Genomic DNA, 18,095 nt, shown 5'->3' with positions numbered 1-18,095 from the left:
AGAGCGTTGGCCATAAAAAAAACTTCCACCCCTCTGAGAGACTTATCTTTTCCCCTCCCTTTATTGTCGACAAAGAGCGTGTACATGCTGCTGATTGTTCTGTCCACAGAACTGGCTTCTGCCAGTATCCCACAATGCCTGCCCTGATTGCTCTGCTCAGTGGTTTGATCTCTGCTGCCCTGCAGGCATGCGCCCCTCCCCTTTCAAAGCTCCGGGAAGTATCTGTGTGCCGCTCCCTTGAGGGAACAAAGAAAGAGCAAATCTTGGGAATGCTCCTGTCCTGCCCTGCACTGCACTGGGAACACAGACTGCTGTGCTGCTTTCACAGAGCTACGCATGATGCTGCTCTGGGCAGCTGAGGGGGCTGTGGGAGAACTCAGAGAGAATCCCAAGATGCACCGCGATCGGCTCTTGCTTCCCACAACGGGGCACTGTGGGATACATACCCATCGTGCATTGCTCACCCTGTCGATGATGGTGTCCCCAGTGTGGACACGATCTGTCGACAGAGGGAGCAAGTGTGAACACCCTTTGGCAATTTTTGTTTTGTTGACTTTTGGGTGTTGACATAAGTTTTGTCAACAAAACTTGGTAGTGTAGACAAGCCCTAGGAAGAGCCTCAGACCTGCCATGACTGCAGCCTAACTAGCACTCCCCTACCATGTTACTCCTGTGTCCCCTGCTCAGGTGGGAAACCAGACTTTACTGGCCGCTTGGTAAGTAAATTAAAGCACCTCTGCCTATAATGGCCTTGACCATTATCACAAATCAACAAGCCAGGCTTGGCTGCGTGACTTGCAATCTGCAGGTTAGCAAAGGTAAAGTGTTCAGATGGTGTGTGGCTATCGAGTTAGGCCTAAAAACCCTTAAAAGCCCCCAACCTTAACCCCTAGCTGGGAGATGCAAAGAGCAGTAATGTTCTCCTCTCATCATAAACAGCTTCTCCTCTGCCAGGGGTGGGTCCTGGACTGGGGCTCAGGGTTAAAGGGTTTTTTAATGTGTCCTAGGCCGTGTTATATAGCTAACAATTGCCCCCTTAGTCTCGCCGCGTTGTCATTAAACCTCTTCCCTCGCCCACCCCATCAGCGCTTTTACAGGCCCGAGGAAGGAAGTGAGGCAGGAGGAAGGGAGACGGCTGGCAGCAAGTGTGGCACCCCGCTCAGTAACGGAACTGGGGCTTTGTCCTGCACCCTGCACCCGCTACAGGGCCAGACCTAGTTCATCACGGTGTCTTCCCGCTGAACGGCGTTTGCCTGGCTGGGGGGGCGGGACGGGGTTGCCCAGGGTTGTAGCGACCACAGGAAAGGTCCGTGTTGGGGCCGGAGAAACAGCCCCCGGGCGGGCGGGGGGGGAGTGCGGAAACCCCCCACCTCGGCACTGGGCCAGGGGCCGGGCGGGGCGAAGGCGTCGCGGCGGCCAAGGCTCCTGGGAGCGCTCAGCACCTGCCCCTGCCCGAGCCGTGGCGCCTCGCCCGGGTGCGGCCCGGCCCGGCCCGGCCCGCTCTCCAGGGGACCCCCCCCCATTCTGTGCCCGCCCCCGGCGTGTCCCTTCGCCGGGAGGCCGTGGCGCCGCCGCCCTCTGCTGGGCCGGAAGCATCACTACAGCGGACAGCTGCTGCCGGACAGGCCGGCACCCGCGGTGGGCGGGGCCGGGGCCCGGGCCCTCGTGCCGCGGGTTGCCGTTCGCCTTGCGTCTCTGACTACGTCACCACGTCGCGGCCATGTGACTGCCGTGACGAGGCTGAGGCGGCACCCAGAGGGCGGGGCGCCCGCAGGACACGCCCCCGAGTTCCGCGGTCCGCCCCGCGCAGTGCCTGACGCGTCTCCGTGCGGGCCGCGCGAGCGACGTTTTACGTAACGCAGGGCGAAGGGGGGCACGCGCACGGTACGTGGGGGAGGCGGAGCCGGAGCTCGGCGGTAGCGGCGGCAGGTGAGTGACACTGGCCCGGTTCGGCCTGGCTTTACATACCCTGCGCGATCCCTGGGAGCTCCCTGCCGCCGAGCCCCGGGGAGAGTCCCGCCCGGGCGGCAATGGAAAACCGTTATCCCCCACCCCCTGGCCTGCAGGGAGTGCGCGCCCCCCCCCCCGCCGTCCTGTGAGATGGGGCCGTCCGCGCAGCGCCCCCCCACCCCCCCGCCGTCCTGTGAGATGGGGCCGTCCGCGCAGCGCCCCCCCCGCCGTCCTGTGAGATGGGGCCGTCCGCGCAGCGCCCCCCCCCCCACCCCCGGCCGTCCTGTGAGATGGGGCCGTCCGCGCAGCGCCCCCCCGGCCGTCCTGTGAGATGGGGCCGTCCGCGCAGCGCCCCCCCGCCGTCCTGTGAGATGGGGCCGTCCGCGCAGCGCCCCCCCCCCACCCCACCTCCCGGCCGTCCTGTGAGATGGGGCCGTCCGCGCAGCGCCCCCCCCCCCCACCCCCGGCCGTCCTGTGAGATGGGGCCGTCCGCGCAGCGCCCCCCCGGCCGTCCTGTGAGATGGGGCCGTCCGCGCAGCGCCCCCCCGGCCGTCCTGTGAGATGGGGCCGTCCGCGCAGCGCCCCCCCGCCGTCCTGTGAGATGGGGCCGTCCGCGCAGCGCCCCCCCGGCCGTCCTGTGAGATGGGGCCGTCCGCGCAGCGCCCCCCCCACCCCACCCCCCGGCCGTCCTGTGAGATGGGGCCGTCCGCGCAGCGCCCCCCCCCCCACCCCCGGCCGTCCTGTGAGATGGGGCCGTCCGCGCAGCACCCCCCCGGCCGTCCTGTGAGATGGGGCCGTCCGCGCAGCGCCCCCCCGGCCGTCCTGTGAGATGGGGCCGTCCGCGCAGCGCCCCCCCCCCACCCCACCGGCCGTCCTGTGAGATGGGGCCGTCCGCGCAGCGCCCCCCCCCACCCTACCCCCCCCGGCCGTCCTGTGAGATGGGGCCGTCCGCGCAGCGCCCCCCCCCACCCCACCCCACCGGCCGTCCTGTGAGATGGGGCCGTCCGCGCAGCGCCCCCACCCCACCCCACCCCCGGCCGTCCTGTGAGATGGGGCCGTCCGCGCAGCGCCCCCCCCCCACCCCACCCCCGGCCGTCCTGTGAGATGGGGCCGTCCGCGCAGCGCCCCCCCACCCCCCCGGCCGTCCTGTGAGATGGGGCCGTCCGCGCAGCGCCCCCCCACCCCCCGGCCGTCCTGTGAGATGGGGCCGTCCGCGCAGCCCCCCCCCACCCCCCCCCACCCCCGGCCGTCCTGTGAGATGGGGCCGTCCGCGCAGCGCCCCCCCCCCCCCACCCCCGGCCGTCCTGTGAGATGGGGCCGTCCGCGCAGCGCCCCCCCCCCACCCCCGGCCGTCCTGTGAGATGGGGCCGTCCGCGCAGCGCCCCCCCCCCACCCCACCCCCGGCCGTCCTGTGAGATGGGGCCGTCCGCGCAGCGCCCCCCCCCCCCCACCCCCCGGCCGTCCTGTGAGATGGGGCCGTCCGCGCAGCGCCCCCCCCCCACCCCCGGCCGTCCTGTGAGATGGGGCCGTCCGCGCAGCGCCCCCCCCCCCTCCCCCGGCCGTCCTGTGAGATGGGGCCGTCCGCGCAGCCCCCCCCACCCCACCCCCGGCCGTCCTGTGAGATGGGGCCGTCCGCGCAGCGCCCCCCCGCCGTCCTGTGAGATGGGGCCGTCCGCGCAGCGCCCCCCCCACCCCACCCCCCGGCCGTCCTGTGAGATGGGGCCGTCCGCGCAGCGCCCCCACCCCACCCCCCGGCCGTCCTGTGAGATGGGGCCGTCCGCGCAGCGCCCCCACCCCACCCCCCGGCCGTCCTGTGAGATGGGGCCGTCCGCGCAGCGCCCCCACCCCACCCCCCGGCCGTCCTGTGAGATGGGGCCGTCAGCGCAGCGCCCCCCCCCACCCCACCCCCGGCCGTCCTGTGAGATGGGGCCGTCCGCGCAGCGCCCCCCCCCACCCCACCTCCGGCCGTCCTGTGAGATGGGGCCGTCCGCGCAGAACGCCCCCCCCCGCCCCGATTGGAGACTCCCTCCCCTTGCTCCCTCCTCGCTGCTCCCCACGTGGGCCCTGCACTGCGGCCCCACTGAGGGGTTCCCGTGTCGCAGTGGGTCCCCCCCGCTCTCTGGCCTGTGCAGTGCCTGGCGCTGGGCCATTCTGGGCCACTCCCCGTCCCAACACCCCACAAACCCCTTCCCCATGGCGCCGCCGGCTCCCAGCGCTCTGCGCAGCCCCGGGCTCCGCGTGGGAGATACTGGAGGGTCCCGGTCTGGGCCCATTCGGCCTGGTTTCCCCTCTTCTGCTGCGCTGCGCGGGCCCAGTCGGCTCGCCCAGCCCGCGCTGCGTGGATCAGAGCAGCGGGGTCACGGCTCCCCCTCCCGCCCCCATGCGGGCGTCCAGCTATGGCCCCGCGTCCCATTTCAGGGAACGGACACCTGCACTGGTGCTGCTGCCGAGCCCTTGAAACCAGGCTGATGCCCTGGGGCAGGGCCCCTCCTGCCTTTGGCTGTTCTGTTGTGTGCGGTGCAGAGGATGCTCTTACCTGTCCTGCCCCTGGGATGCCTCAGTGATTACACACGCTGCAGAGAATGGGTTGCAAGCACCTGAGTCCACTCTGGGCCGTAGAGTGGTTTCCCCTGATAGCATGGCACTGTTCTAGGAGCCATTGCTGAGAGGAAAGGGATTGCTGATCTCTCCTGGGGTTCTGGCAGGGTCCCTGTGTTCACAACAATATGTTTCCCTTGTTTAGTGCTTAGAGCAGAGCTCTGAGACCGGCGACTCTGGGGTAGAACCCCAGCTTTTCACTGACTTGCAGCATGACCTTGGGCTGGTCCCTTTTCCTCGTGCTGCTATTGCCCATGAGTAAAATGGGCAGAATGTGCTTCCCTGACTGGTTTCCAGGGGCTTGTGAGAAGTAATTGTAGTTTGTACAACATTGTACTATGAAAATCTGGTTGTTGAGGTAAAAGTTCCTCATCCGACCCTGCTGGTGGTGGAGGACAGGAGCCTGCACTCTGTGGGTATCAGCATGAGATCCCTGCAGGGTGTGGACCCTTGGAGCTATCTTGGGAAAGCAGCCAACTATGCAGCCTGATCTGGGCTGTTCCTGGAGGGCCTCTGAGACAATCATTCCAGCAGTTGGGTTCCACAGGGAGCGTGCAAGGGTGACACCAGCTAGAGATCCCAGTGACAGTGTCACCACCCTGTCTAGAAACTTCTGTGGCTGAAGCTTGTGAGCAAAGCTGAACAGGGTTGCTTCAAACTATGCCTGGTGCTGCTGGTCATTGCCAGGGCATGATTTGAACTGGGCCATTAGGCCAGAACAGGGTGTTACATGGAAGGAATGTGCTAATTAAGTCCTATAATTCTTTCTCTTCTCCACCCAGGCACCTTCTGGTGAGTCAGGGCGGTGGTGGGTAGGCTGGCTGGGCTGACTGGTTAGTTTGCCACGTGGGATTCCTGGGTTTGGTGCATGAGGGGGCTGACATTCTGGGGAGTTAGGCGACTGATCAGCAAGGCTTGGCCCATAGGAGAAGAAGGCAGCAGCAGGGATAGGCAGAGAGTGTCTTCTATGGGGAGCAGGGTTTACTGGGGCGGCATTCCATGCAGCACAGAGGATGCTCTTAGCAGTGCCTGATACAGTGGTGCTGAGCCAGCAGCCAGAGCCTCCAGTGTGCTGTGGGAAGTAGCGGGAAGCCAAGCGGGGCTGGAGGGTTGTCTGAAAGGGGAAGGGAGGGCTCTTCTGCTTCCCCAGCTGTCCTGTGGTTGGGAATGACTCCTCCTGCAGAGCTGGGCTTGGTGCCCCCACCTATTGCCTGTCACTGTGTATCAGAGGGTCAGGACAGGGCAGTAGGTGGATGGGAATTGCCCTCTCCCCCCACCCCAGTGATTCAGCGGGAGAAGCTCTCTATGGAGTGGGAATTGAGCCGTGTCCCAGCATGATGCAAAGAATGCTGTGCACCTGGAGGTGCCATCTCTCAGATGAGATGTAACACTGAGACACTGACTTTGGTTTTAGTCACAGTCACCTGGCAAGTTCCAATTTGGATAATCATATTTAGCCTCCTTTCATTCTCACTGCAGGATTACTTCACTTCCTGTCCTAAAGTCCATTGTAGTGCTGCCATGTGTCAAACAGCTGCCAAGCCCCACCCCAGAGAGGCTGTGTTCAGTGGTGGAAGAAATGTTTCTGGGTGTAGCTAGTAAAGTGCTCAGGGATCCCTCAGGATAGAGGTGCTGAGTGGTGATATCCTTATCAGTCAGGAGGGGGTCCCTCACTCCATTTGCTGCTCTCCTGCTCTGGACACTCACCGGCCTTATGCAGTACCTCTGTGAGCCTGCACTGATCTGAATTGCAGGCCTAGGCTGAAAATGCAGGGACCAGGAGGGTAGCGAGCCCACTTCCCAGCTGTTTGCGCTGTACCAGTGTGAGGCAGGAGCTGAGGATTCAGATCTGCTGATTCCCAAACCCTGCACTGTGAGCAGTGTGTCCTCAGCTTGAACTCTGCCCTCTCAGATCCAGCGCCTCACTGCTCCTGGGCCTCAGGAGACCCTCTGTGCGTTGACGTCTCGCTACCTGATTTGCCTGACTCTGTTTTTTCTTTCCTCCCCTAGCACTGGTGGCATGTGAGGGGCTCTCTTGCCAAGAAGGCAGCTCACAGCTCAGGGGCCCTCACAGGGGCAGAGGCACTGTCCTTTTCCGCAAGGACTCCAGCATGGGTGGATGCCAGAGGTCTCTGGAATGATATTTATTACAGGCGGCAGGAGAGGCTCCGAACTGGTGGTGGCAAAGACAGTAGCTCCGCACGTGGCAGGCTCCTAGAAATACCGATTTTTCCAGAGGTCCTCCAATGCGGAATCAGGAATGGACCCCACCTCACCCCTATGAAAAGACCTCTCCTTGTTCCTTCTTCAACAAGCCAAAGGGAATTCCACTGTCTGGCTGCGCAGGAGTCACCCTGCAACAAGACTTGTTTGGTGGGCCACAGGGGGAATCCCCGTTCACACAGCTGCCTTGTTACAGTGCCACTCACAAACCCTCTAAGAACCCACGCTCCATGTTCCAGCCACGCTGAGCCCCAGAGACCAAGCTGCTCAGTCTCGTCTGGTTCCCTCGCATTCCTCCTCCCGTGGGCTGCTAGGAAAGGATGTGAACTTTGGAATGGAGTCTGTGACCTGCTGGGGACTCGGAGCATGCATGGGACTGTTGCTGTTTAGCAGGAGGACTGGCTGATCGCTGTGGACAGCCCTTCTCTCCTGGCCCCAGGGTCGCAGGGCGTTGGCCTTGCCTGGACCCTCCATCATGTTCCTCCTGCTCCCCTTTGACAGCCTGGTTGTTAACCTGCTGGGGATCTCCCTGACCGTCCTCTTCACACTGCTTCTGGTTTTCATCATTGTGCCAGCCATTTTTGGGGTTTCCTTTGGCATCCGCAGGATTTATATGAAAACACTCTTAAAGATTTTCCGGGTGAGTCATGCTTCCAGGATGTACTGTGCAGGAGCTCGGGTGCCCTGACCACTGTCCATGTGCCTGGGGGAGATCCCTGCCAGGGGCATGTGCCTTCAAATAGAGGGTGTCCCTGGATGGTGGTGGTGTGGGTTGCTGAATGAGAGTTGGGCTGTTGGTGATGCAAGTGTTGGTGCTAGAAACCTCTGGGGGGGTCTTTGGAGTGACTCAGGCATCTTAGCCACACTCTGTTATTGAGCCAGCTCCAGCTCCATAGAGCTGTGCTTGTAGGTCATTCCAAAATGCCCCCATGCTGAGGACAAAGGCCTTGTAAACAAGTGCTGCAGAGACTGTATTGTCACTGGCTGACAGCAGCAGAGCCCCTCTGGAGAGAAAAAAGAACAGGAGGACTTGTGGCACGTTAGAAACTAACAAATTTATGTGAGCATAAGCTCTCGTGAGCTACAGCTCACTTCATCGGATGCTTCATCTTAGCTGTAGCCCACGAAAGCTTATGCTCAAATAAATTGGTTAGTCTCGAAGGTGCCACAAGTCCTCCTTTCCTTTTTGCAGATACAGACTAACATGGCTGCTACTCTGAAACCTCTGGAGAGAGACGCCTGAGTCTCACACATGGCAGACCCAAGCAAGGGCAGATTTCAGCACCTCTCAAGAACAGCCCCGTGGTGGGAGGAGACCAAGGGGAACAGGGCCTGCGGGCGGGGTGAGGAGCAGGCACCTCGTTCCTGGGGTTGGGGAGGGCTGTTCACCTGGGGCAGCAGAAACAGCATCTCTTCTTTAACACAAGTTTGGGTGAAGGAAGCTGGGTGTCAGCTGGGCTCTCTGCCCTACAGGGTCCCTGGCCACATGCTCTGCCCCTTGTGGTCAGTGTGTTCTGTGCTGCCCTCTGCCCATTGACCCAAGGAAACTTGCCTGGCACTGGGACCTGTTGCCAGCTGTAGAGCCAGTGTGGAACTGGCTGGCTGGGGCTGTTTCCAGAAGTCCTCTCTGGACCTCTGACCTCTGAGGGGCAGCCAGGAGCCCTCACGGCACTTCTTGGCTCAGAGAAGCCAAGTGGAATTTTCCAGTCTGTTCCTGCCTGCCCTTGACAGTCTGATCTCCTGGGCTGCCTTAAAGCTGGGCCTCCCCCGAGACAGGGTCCATGCAGGCCCAGGACTCTGCTGAGTTCCCAGGAGGTGGGGCTGGAGGAGGCCAAGGCCGCAGGAGAATGATGCTGTGTCCTCTACACTCAGTAGTGAAGTTCCATGGAGGGAACTGGAGTGCAGTGTGGCAATGCTCATGCCCAGCCATTGGTGTCTATAATAGGAAGGAGGGTGCTGCCTGAGGTGATGGGTCTCAGGCCTGGCCGACATGCTTAGCTCTGCAAGCTTTGGGGACAGCTAGGTCATTCTCCCAAGTCAGACTGTTGGTCTGTCCAAGTTCAGCCACTTCTGTACTCGCCTCTGGCAGTAGCGGTGCTCCATGATGTACCTAGCCAGTTGTGTGGGAGGTTTCAGGGGAGACTCCTAGCCCAAGAGGCAGTGTTTCCTCTGACCTCTGGCAAAGCATGGGGCATGGCCAGGATTTAGCTCTTGGAGATTGGAGACTACCCTAGGACATGTCTGCCTGGCTGTGAAGGAGCTCTCATCAGCCTTTCAGGGCTTAGGGCTGGCTCAGTGCTGCCAGCAAAGCAGGTGTGATCAGAACTCTGCAAGGGCCCTTTCCCCCAAAACCTTGGTAACAGGGACTGACCTCAGACAGGAACCTGTCCAAAGGCTGCCAGGACACCAATTCCGGCCTCGCTCCCCTGCTGGGAGACACTGGGGCTGGAGTAGGTGTGCACATTTTGTTCTCCTTAAGAGTTTGTTTTCAAGGCCCAAATTAAGAAGGCAGGTGTGATACGGACAAGTTTGATAGAATTCTGGTTTTAATTTCTCTAACTTTGGCAAATGATAGCAATGTTTATTTTTAAGCATTTTTTATTTTTATCCATTTAATTTTTCACTGTTGTGGGAAATTGGGGGGGGTGGGCAGACAGTTATATAATGACAGTAGACATTGAGATTCATAAAGTTCAAGCTTTATAATGGTTAAAACACAAACTTGTCAATATCACAAGTCAGAGTTCACAAAGTAAATCTCTGTAAGTTAAACTCTGATAGGTTCTCAAGCAGCCTTTTTCCCTTTGCTTAGCTGTACATTTTGATCGTTATCGATGGAATTATTTTTTTCTGTGGTTTGCATGTGTATGGTGAAATAGACATTTAGAGAAAAATCTAACCCTTCCCAGCCTAGCCATCGAGAAGGTTCCGTGGAGGGCGGGCAGGCTGGCTGGAAATCCAACCTGTGTGTTTGTTTATCTGGTGCCCTTGGGGAGCAGCTGAGGGGGGAGATTTCTGTGAATAAGGGTGATCTGGGCATTGATTCTGGCTGTTGCTGCCAGATAGCTGCCTGGAGGCTGCTCAGGGCTGCTGTTTGTGAGCAATAGTGCACAGAGAAGTAGCAGCAGCTGTTAGCCAAGTGGGAGAAGGGAGGGGTCCCAGCCCTTCACACGATTGGCCTGCTGGTTCCATCAGCAACCTTGAAATGCAGCCTCTGATTCCATGAGGGAGGAAAAGAGAATCGGAAAATAGTGCTGGGTTAGTCACCTGATCACCCTGTGCTGGAGCCCCCTGCCAAGGGGCAAGAACAAGTGATCAGGGTCCATAAGGAGTCCAGCCAATGGCACCCATGTGAGGGAACAGCAAAGTGCCATGGGACTGCCTGAAAGCCGCAGAGCGTGCTCTGGGGCTGGGGAGAGGTGTTCCATAACGCCCTCCCCCAGCCCTGGGGTAGTTGTTGCTCTTCTCTGAAGTTCCTCTGCTCTGTCTGTATCTCTCAGGTGACATGGTGCCCAGAATGGAATGCAGATGCCTGCACAACGGTCTCTCCCAGTGGGGCTCTCCCCCAGCTCCAGCCCATGCACCATCCTCATTAGTAGCCAGGTCCCGCAGCAGACAGCTGTCCTGGCTGGTTGCCTGTGTAGGCTAGTGGACTTTCCCAGCCCAATCCCCATTCTCTCCTCTCTGTAAGCTCTGACCTCCCATCAGTGCTGTGCTGAGAACCCCTCTTCGAGCTGCTGGAATGAGCCCTACCTCTGCCCCCACAGCCAGGGACTTGAAGCCTGGGGGGTTGGAAGGCCTGCTTATCTAGTGTCTCTTTCAGTGGGCGACGCTGAGGATAGAGCGTGGTGCCAAGGAGAAGAACCACCCACTGTACAAGCCCTATGTAAATGGTGAGAGCCTGCCGTCCCCTCCCATCAGCAGCTCCATGTCTGTGTGTGCATGTGGGAGGTCCTTGTCATGGGTGGGTGGGAATGCCTTATCTCTGGGCAAGGGAGATATGTAGGGCACACCTGGTTGTGGGTGTCCCATGTCTAGGACAGGGCCCAGGGCTGGCCCCACCTGCAGGCAGGAGGAGGGAGGGAGGGACCGGGGCTGGCCCCACCTGCAGGCAGGGGGCGGGCCTGTCAGGCTGCCATCGCTGGAACACGTGGCCGTGTTGCAGGTATCATTGCAAAGGAGCCCACATCCCTGGAGGAGGAGATTAAAGAGATCCGTCGGAGCGGCAGCAGCAAAGCCCTGGACACACCTGAGTTTGAGCTCTCTGACATCTTCTACTTCTGCCGCAAGGGCATTGAGACCATCATGGACGACGAGGTGACCAAGCGGTTCTCAGCTGAGGAGCTGGAGTCTTGGAACCTGCTCAGCCGGACCAATTACAACTTCCAGTACATCAGCCTGCGCCTCACTGTGCTGTGGGGGCTGGGTGTGCTCATCCGGTACTGCTTCCTGCTGCCACTCAGGTGAGGAGCTGCTCCTGGCAACGGCCTCCCTGCAGGGCACCCCTGGCACTGCACTGGCTGGCACGTTGGCTGCTTCCAGTCGTCTTGCCTACAACAAGAGAGGGGCCAAGGGCTGATGGTTAGAGCCAGGGGCTGGGACTTGAGGCTCCTGCCTCTGTCTTCAGCCCTGGGAAAAGAGTGTGGTCTGGTAGTTAGATCAGTGGCGGGGAGCCAGGGTAGTGGGAGCTGGGGTGGGGGATCTCAAGATGGCCACGTACATTCCCATGGGCCCATCCTCTCTGCAGCAGTCCCAGCTGGCTCAGGGGAGCCAGAGGTGCTGGGTCCTCCTGGCAGCACAAGGACACAGAGAGACACCCACCCTGCAGCAGGTCCATTGAGAGACTGCTGCCTGGCAGGCAGGAGCAGGGCTTCACACCCACGGGGCTGCATGGAATTTGTTCACTGGCCTGTAACATCCCTCTCCCTCCTGCAGGATTGCCCTGGCCTTCACAGGCATCAGCTTGTTGGTGGTTGGCACCACAGTGGTGGGATATTTGCCCAGTGGAAGGTGAGTTGGCCCTTCACTGAACATGGAGGAGTATGGATGGAGGGGCAGGAAGGGGAGTCTCCCCCTCTACATTCCAGCCACTGTCGAGATGTATGTCTGTGGGTGAAGGGCCAAGGTGACTGGCACCTGCCTCCCTGGGGGGACGGACACAGCAGGATCTATGCCACAACTTTGCCTCTGTGGCAAACCTCACAGCCCTGAACTCTACAAAGGAGCAAAACACAAAGCCCAGCTCAGATGAGCAAAGTGTCACTCTCAGTTCGTGGGTTTCTCTCTCAGCTTGTGACTAGCTTGGAAAGGGGTTGGGCTGGACTGATGGATGGGATGGGAGCCAGCCTGCATGGTGTCCCAGTTGGGCTGGGTTAGTACAGTTACAAACACCTCTGCCCTTCACATGCTCCATGAGGGGAGGGGAAGTTGTTGTACACTCTTTTGTAGGGTACACAGTCAGGTCAGCCTTGTCACTCCCCCACCCTGTATTCCCAAGCTCCCCCAGCCCAGTAAACGCACCAGCTCACCATGTGGCCCTTGCAGCAGCTCCTGGCTCAGGGTAGGGCACTCCAGCATGGGTGGCTTGTGGGGCTGTCTGTGGTAACAATCTCTGTTCTGCCTCTGCAGGTGGAAGGAGTTCCTGAGCAAACACGTTCACCTGATGTGTTACCGAATCTGTGTGCGTGCCCTTACCGCCATCATCACCTACCATGACCAGTAAGGGGCAGCACCGTCTCCCAGCCTGCCTTGCCGTGCTCTTCCCTGGCTCAGGCTGGGCTCCCGCATCCCTTGTCACCCCATTTTGGTTTTGTGTTGTATTTAGGGAAAACAGACCCCGAAATGGAGGCATCTGCGTGGCTAATCATACCTCCCCCATTGACGTAATCATCCTGGCCAGCGATGGCTACTACGCTATGGTAAGGGCTGCTCCCTCTATCCCCAGAGAGGCCTTTGCCCTGAGCAGGTCGCTGTGCTGCTGTACGATGGAGCCGGTGCTCTTCTGCCTGGGGGGAGGAAGGTGTTCTGAGGCTTAGGGAGTTTGCAAAGTGTGTGGACCTGAATGGGCTTGTCTGGGGCCCTGAGCCTGGATACACAGCCCCTCTCACATCTGGTTGATTCCCCGCAGTGGTTCAGCAGCCTCTGGGCACCCCAGTTGCAAAGGCCAGTGCTTCTTTGGTGTGGGGACGCAGGACTTCCAGAGGCCCCAGGACATTTGCCATTAGTGCTGTGGGCTTTGCTGGCTGTGGAAAGGGCAGGTCGCAGTCTCAGCCTGGCCACCCTGAGCATAAAGTGTATGATGAGGATCTGGGCTCCTCCCAGACGCTCCACTCTGGCAACTTTGGCACATCACCCCTCAGGTGTGACCTTCCCCTAACAGCCACCTGGGAGGGGCAGGGCTGTCTCTCCAGCCCTCTGCTGGGAAGGGGACAGAGGGGGAAATCTGTCTAGTTATGAGGCTAGGAGCTGCCTGGTGACTCCTGCCGGCCAAGGCAAAGACTTTAACCTGCATCTTCCTCTGGCTCAGGTGGGTCAGATCCATGGCGGGCTCATGGGCGTGATCCAGAGGGCCGTGGTGAAGGCGTGTCCCCATGTCTGGTTCGAACGCTCTGAGGTCAAGGATCGCCATCTTGTGGCCAAAAGGTAGGACAGCAGTCAATAGCTTTCTCTCAGGCAGGGGAAGGGAGGGCCTGCTGGAGACAGTGGGTTCTCCGCAACTCCATACAGGCATGGCTGGGGAGGGTGAGCCAGGGCTGTCTGGCTCCAGGGGAGGAGGAACCTGCTTCCTGTCAGGGTTCTGGTTGTCCCAGGTGGCTCTTGGGAGCCTGGGAGCTGTCCCGTCCCAGGGGCATTACATGCACCCAGCGAGTGCATCCTAACTGAAGGTTAATGGGTGCGCACTGTATGTTCAGGGCTGCTGGGTGCAGAACCAGCAGGGCGCCCCAGGGAGCTGTGCCAGTCAGTGACTCTCTTTTCCCTGCAGGCTGACAGAGCATGTCCAGGACAAGAGCAAACTGCCCATCCTCATCTTCCCAGAAGGTGAGCTGCAGGCCAGGCCACACTGACCCATGGCGGGTTGTGAAGTATGCCGTATGGCTGATGCCAGCATGTGTGTCATCCCCTCTCCTCTGGGGCAAGGCAAGGGGGGCCTGCATCCTCAATGTTGCCAGAGCTCTGAGGCTGTCCCTCAGGTCAGGGCTGAGCCAAGTGAGCCCACAACAGTGCTGGGCACTGACTGCCATGGTGGGGGGACCCCAGGGCACCTTCCTCGCGTTCCCAGCCAGGACTCTGGCATATGCTCGCAGAGGGAGGCTGAGGCAGCTGCACTCATCTCTTTACAGGCACCTGCATCAACAACACGTCTGTGATGATGTTCAAGAAGGGAAGCTTTGAAATTGGAGCCACAGTCTACCCGGTAGCCATCAAGGTGCAAGCAGCTCCCAGCCTGGGGCAGACAGCAGTGCCCCTCTGGGAGGTTGGCTGCATTGAGCCCATCCTGCTAGGGCCGCTTATGGAAGGCAGGAACAGGGGTGCTATAGAACAAGGCCCTTCCCAGTGGCCGTGCGGGAAACTGGAGGGGCATAGACCCAGCTTCCCTGCAGCAGGGCCCCAAAGCTGTGAAGCCCCGTTTGGCGTGAGGGGCTGTTCTCCGCTTTGAGTAGTGGGCAGTAGGGAGATGGTCCTGCATCTCTGGGGCTCATCTCATGAACCTGTGCTGTGGGTGTGGGGAAGCAGAGATCTGGCCATGCTTGTAGGCTGGGGGAGCCTGACAGGCCTTGCCCGTGGTGATGCCCCGGCCAGCCCTGCTGTGGGTCTCAATCTCATGGGCTCTCTCGCCCTCTGCAGTATGACCCGCAGTTTGGAGATGCCTTTTGGAACAGCAGCAAGTACGGAATGGTGACCTACCTGCTGAGGATGATGACCAGCTGGGCCATCGTCTGCAGCGTCTGGTACCTGCCACCCATGACCAGGGAGGTGAGTGAGGGGGCTGTGCCAGGCCTGTGGAGGAGCTGCCGAGGGCTGGGTCCCTTGCTCGTACTAAACAGCTCTGCTCTCCCACAGCCTGAAGAGGATGCTGTCCAGTTTGCCAACCGGGTGAAGTCAGCAATTGCCAGGCAGGGAGGCCTTGTGGATCTGCTGTGGTGAGTCAGAACCAGAACTTCCCCTCCCAGTGCTGGGTCCAAGGCCTCAGAGGTACCTGGCTTACCCTGCTCCCAGGCTCCAGCCCACAGGAGGGAGGGCCAGCTGCCAGAGCCAGCCTTCTGGCTGCCTGGTTCAGGAGGGCTGTGGTTGTGAGGCAGGCAGCAACTCCTAGGTGCAGTACGTGTCCATAGGCAGAGTGTGGGGGCTGAGGGCACACAAAACCCCACTGAACCGTGCAGGGGAACGGTGGAGTTTTCTGGGGGATCCTGGAGAGGCAGGGCTGTCGGGTGCTTGGAGCAGTGCACAGAGCCCTGCCTGGAGGTGTGTAGGCCTCAGATCCATGCTGTAGAGAAGCATGTGCTGAGCATGCCCCGGCAGGGCCCTCTGGAGCCTGCAGCTGCACGTGCAGCCTAGACCAGCTGCCTCTTGCTCATGCTGTGTGGGCCTTGCTCTCGAATGCCAGCTTGCGGTGGGACACCCTGCTTCTAAACAAACTCTCCCCTGGGTGCTGTCCTGGAATAGCAAGCCAGGCAGGTGTCCTTTCCCGATCACTGGGGCTTCAGAGGCTGAGAATGAAAGTCCATCAGCCAGGCTCCTGTATTGCAGCCAATGGCTGAGCAGGTTGGTCCCTCTGCTGCCGGGGGGTCGGGTGGCTGAGCACGGCCAGGAGCCCGGGACTTCTGAGTTCTGGCCCTGGCTCACCAAGTCACGGGAAAATGAGGACAGTGCTCCCATCCCAGGTGTGTGAGAGCTGGTCAGGGCAGCCCCAGCACCAACAGGGCTCGGGGAAAGGTACTGTGAGTCCAGGGCAGCCCTCCCCCACAGCCTGTCTGATCGCTCGACTCTCCGCAGGGATGGGGGCCTGAAGAGGGAGAAAGTGAAGGACACGTTCAAGGAGGAGCAGCAGAAACTCTACAGCAAGACGATTGTTGGCAACCATGAGGACCGGAGCCGCTCCTGAGCTCTCTGCCTGCACGCTGCCCCCGGGCCCATCTGGAGTGCTCTGCCTCCAGCGCTGCCCCGGGCCCCTTTGGAGCCACGTTGTATCCTGGGACTCAGGCTGCTCCAGAGCTGCTCAGCCCACTCCTCCATCCTCTGGCTCTGCCCCAGAGACACTGTGCTGCCTGGAGCCTGCAGGCCCCGAGTGGCTGCTGGCAAAGATGCCTTCTTGTTACTGTTACAGCTCAGCCCGTTGCAGGGCCAGCATTAAATGGAACACTGACAGCTGTGCCGTGGTCTGTGGGGCCTAGTGGGAGGGGCTGGGGGGGCGAGTTGGTCAGTGCCAGGCTACTGCCAGCAGCCAGGAGAGGGGTCCCTGCTGCCACAGATACCTCAACAGCAGGAAGGGACCTTGTAGGCCCACCCCTCTCAGTGAATCTTCTGAATAGCACCTCCGAGGTGCACAGCTTGGGCGCGTTGCATTGCTCTGTGCCCCAATGGCTGCAGCGTCAGGGTTCCCTCCTCTGGTGCAGCAATTCCCTATGGCTGGATGTGTCAGCCCCCCAAGCTCTAACCTCTCTAGGGGAAGCCAGGGGATAGAGGGACCCACCTGCACTCAGAGCTGCTATACAGGTACATGCGCCACCCCACCCCAGCTTCTTCCCTGGACGGTGGGGGGGGGACCGTGTGGTGCAGGGAGGCAAGTGGGCCCTGCTGGTGACGCTTGGGCCCTGTGTCAGCATCAGGCCTTGCGGGGAGCGGAGTTCTGTGCAGACACATGCAGCTGTGAGCTCATGAGTGTAATGTCAAATTGCTGCCAGTCTCCTGTGTCCCTAGTGTATTCCAGCCCCGGGGTTGCACCCTGCACTCCCTTCTTTTAGCCCCACCCATGCAACCAGCTCTGGGGTAGAGGGCATCAGCCATTTCACAGCCCACAGCACCCCAAGGAGAGCCTGTGCGTGGCAGCACCACCTCTCCTCTCCTCTGGTCGGTGAGACAGATGGCGTGACCACCTCTAGGGTGAGAGGAGAGTGCAGTCTCCAGGGCCCCCAGTGGAGCCTGCCAGGGGCTGAGTGCTGCTTGTGCGCTTGCCTCTGGCCTTCCGTGGAACCACCAGCCCTGCAAATCGCTGTCTGAGCAGAGTGCTGTGACCACGGCTGCCAGGGCATGGAGCCGTCAGCCTCGCTCCGCTGCAGCCCGTTCTCCTCTGCTCTGGGCCGTGCATCCTCCAAGCTACAGTCTAGCACTGTCTCCTGCTTTCCTAACTGCAGGGTCCTATCGCCTTACTTAAGGGGGAGAGAGTCAGGGAAGGCTGGGCCAGGCATGGGTTGGAGAGCAGCAGCCTGGGAATGGAGAGTGAAAAGTGCTGGGCTGCTCTCCCTGGCCATTGAGCAGCCAGCCAGCCCCCCACTGCCCTGGCTCTGCTGCCTAAGTGGGGGATTGGCTGGCTGGATTTCTGTGGCTGATTCCTTGGCCATGTGCTCTGAATATGTTCCATGATGGGATGAGGCTGCTGGCGATTATGAATTGGAAGTTAGGTGTCCAGAAGTTCCAGAAGTGCTGATTCAGCTGCAATGGGCCAGTGGGTGCTCACAGGATCAGCACATGGGTGGCATGGGGAATGCTGGCAGTGCAACCTAGGAGTGGGCCTGGCAGGCTTGTGCATCCCCAGACCCATGGGCTTAGTCCCATGGGAGCCTTAGAGCCGTTCCCACCTGGGTGAGCCATCTGCCCACCAGGAGAGCTTGGTGTGGTCTCTGGCTCTGAGCACACCCCAGGCCTCCGCTTCGCAGGGGCTGTTCTCCCTTTGTGCTGTGAGCCTGGGCTCAGGCCCATGTTTGTCCTAAAGTCACTGCTGCTTCTGGGTGCTATGCTCAAGCCCCCAGATCTCCCTGGGCCAGCTGCAGTGGGTCCTGACTGGAGGTTGCCCACAGCCCCATTCTCCTCCCTCTGGCACTTGGGCTGGTTTATTGCTCCTCCCACATGGGGGCTGGAGGGCCTGGCTTCTGTTTCCCTCTGCCCCAGTGCTGGGCCACTGGCCAGTCCCCTGCAGTGATACCACCAAATGCTGAGACCTGGAGCCCCACCATGAGTCCTTGCTGTGCTGGGTGCCTCCCCCAGGCTCTGCTTCAGCCAGCCTCCCACACAGGGTCTATGGCCCAGCCCCTCCGCACCTTAGCCTTTCCCCTCGAGCTGGGAGGGGGCTGTGCTCCAGCACCCTGGCGTGGGCACTGCACACACCA

The 18,095-nt window shown here is 60.7% G+C and overlaps 1 protein-coding gene across 4 annotated transcripts; it reads left to right on the top strand.

Moving 5' to 3' along the window:
* The first annotated feature begins 1,816 nt into the window (after positions 1-1,816).
* Positions 1,817-16,137, top strand: GPAT4 (glycerol-3-phosphate acyltransferase 4). Of its 4 annotated transcripts, none has more exons than XM_073324812.2 (13): positions 1,819-1,929; positions 6,559-7,411; positions 10,595-10,664; positions 10,937-11,234; positions 11,707-11,781; positions 12,400-12,489; positions 12,596-12,689; positions 13,298-13,413; positions 13,754-13,809; positions 14,112-14,185; positions 14,617-14,745; positions 14,833-14,912; positions 15,766-16,137. In XM_073324812.2, exons 2-13 carry the CDS (start codon positions 7,247-7,249, stop codon positions 15,872-15,874), a joined length of 1,356 nt encoding a protein of 451 aa, XP_073180913.1. In that variant the 5' UTR covers positions 1,819-1,929; positions 6,559-7,246; the 3' UTR covers positions 15,875-16,137. The 4 variants fall into 4 exon arrangements, with proteins under 4 accessions (XP_073180910.1, XP_073180913.1, XP_073180912.1 ...); XM_073324811.2 differs by having other exon boundaries at positions 1,821-1,929; positions 14,112-14,197; XM_073324809.2 differs by having other exon boundaries at positions 1,817-1,929; positions 14,112-14,197; positions 14,617-14,912.
* The last annotated feature ends 1,958 nt before the right edge of the window (positions 16,138-18,095 follow it).

Source organism: Lepidochelys kempii, chromosome 26 (genome assembly GCF_965140285.1).
Source record: "Lepidochelys kempii isolate rLepKem1 chromosome 26, rLepKem1.hap1, whole genome shotgun sequence".
In the NCBI taxonomy this organism is placed as follows: Eukaryota; Metazoa; Chordata; order Testudines; family Cheloniidae; genus Lepidochelys; species Lepidochelys kempii.
This window is presented reverse-complemented; position numbering and strand designations above follow the sequence as displayed.

What these genes read in the sequence shown, in the direction of transcription:
- GPAT4 (XM_073324809.2), top strand. Translation starts at nt 7,247, where the DNA reads ATGTTCCTCCTGCTCCCCTTTGACAGCCTGGTTGTTAACCTGCTGGGG. An exon ending in ATCATCACCTACCATGACCA is followed by an intron (nt 12,490 to 12,595) that starts GTAAGGGGCAGC and finishes TGTTGTATTTAG; the next exon opens with GGAAAACAGACCCCGAAATG. An exon ending in CATCCTCATCTTCCCAGAAG is followed by an intron (nt 13,810 to 14,111) that starts GTGAGCTGCAGG and finishes ATCTCTTTACAG; the next exon opens with GCACCTGCATCAACAACACG.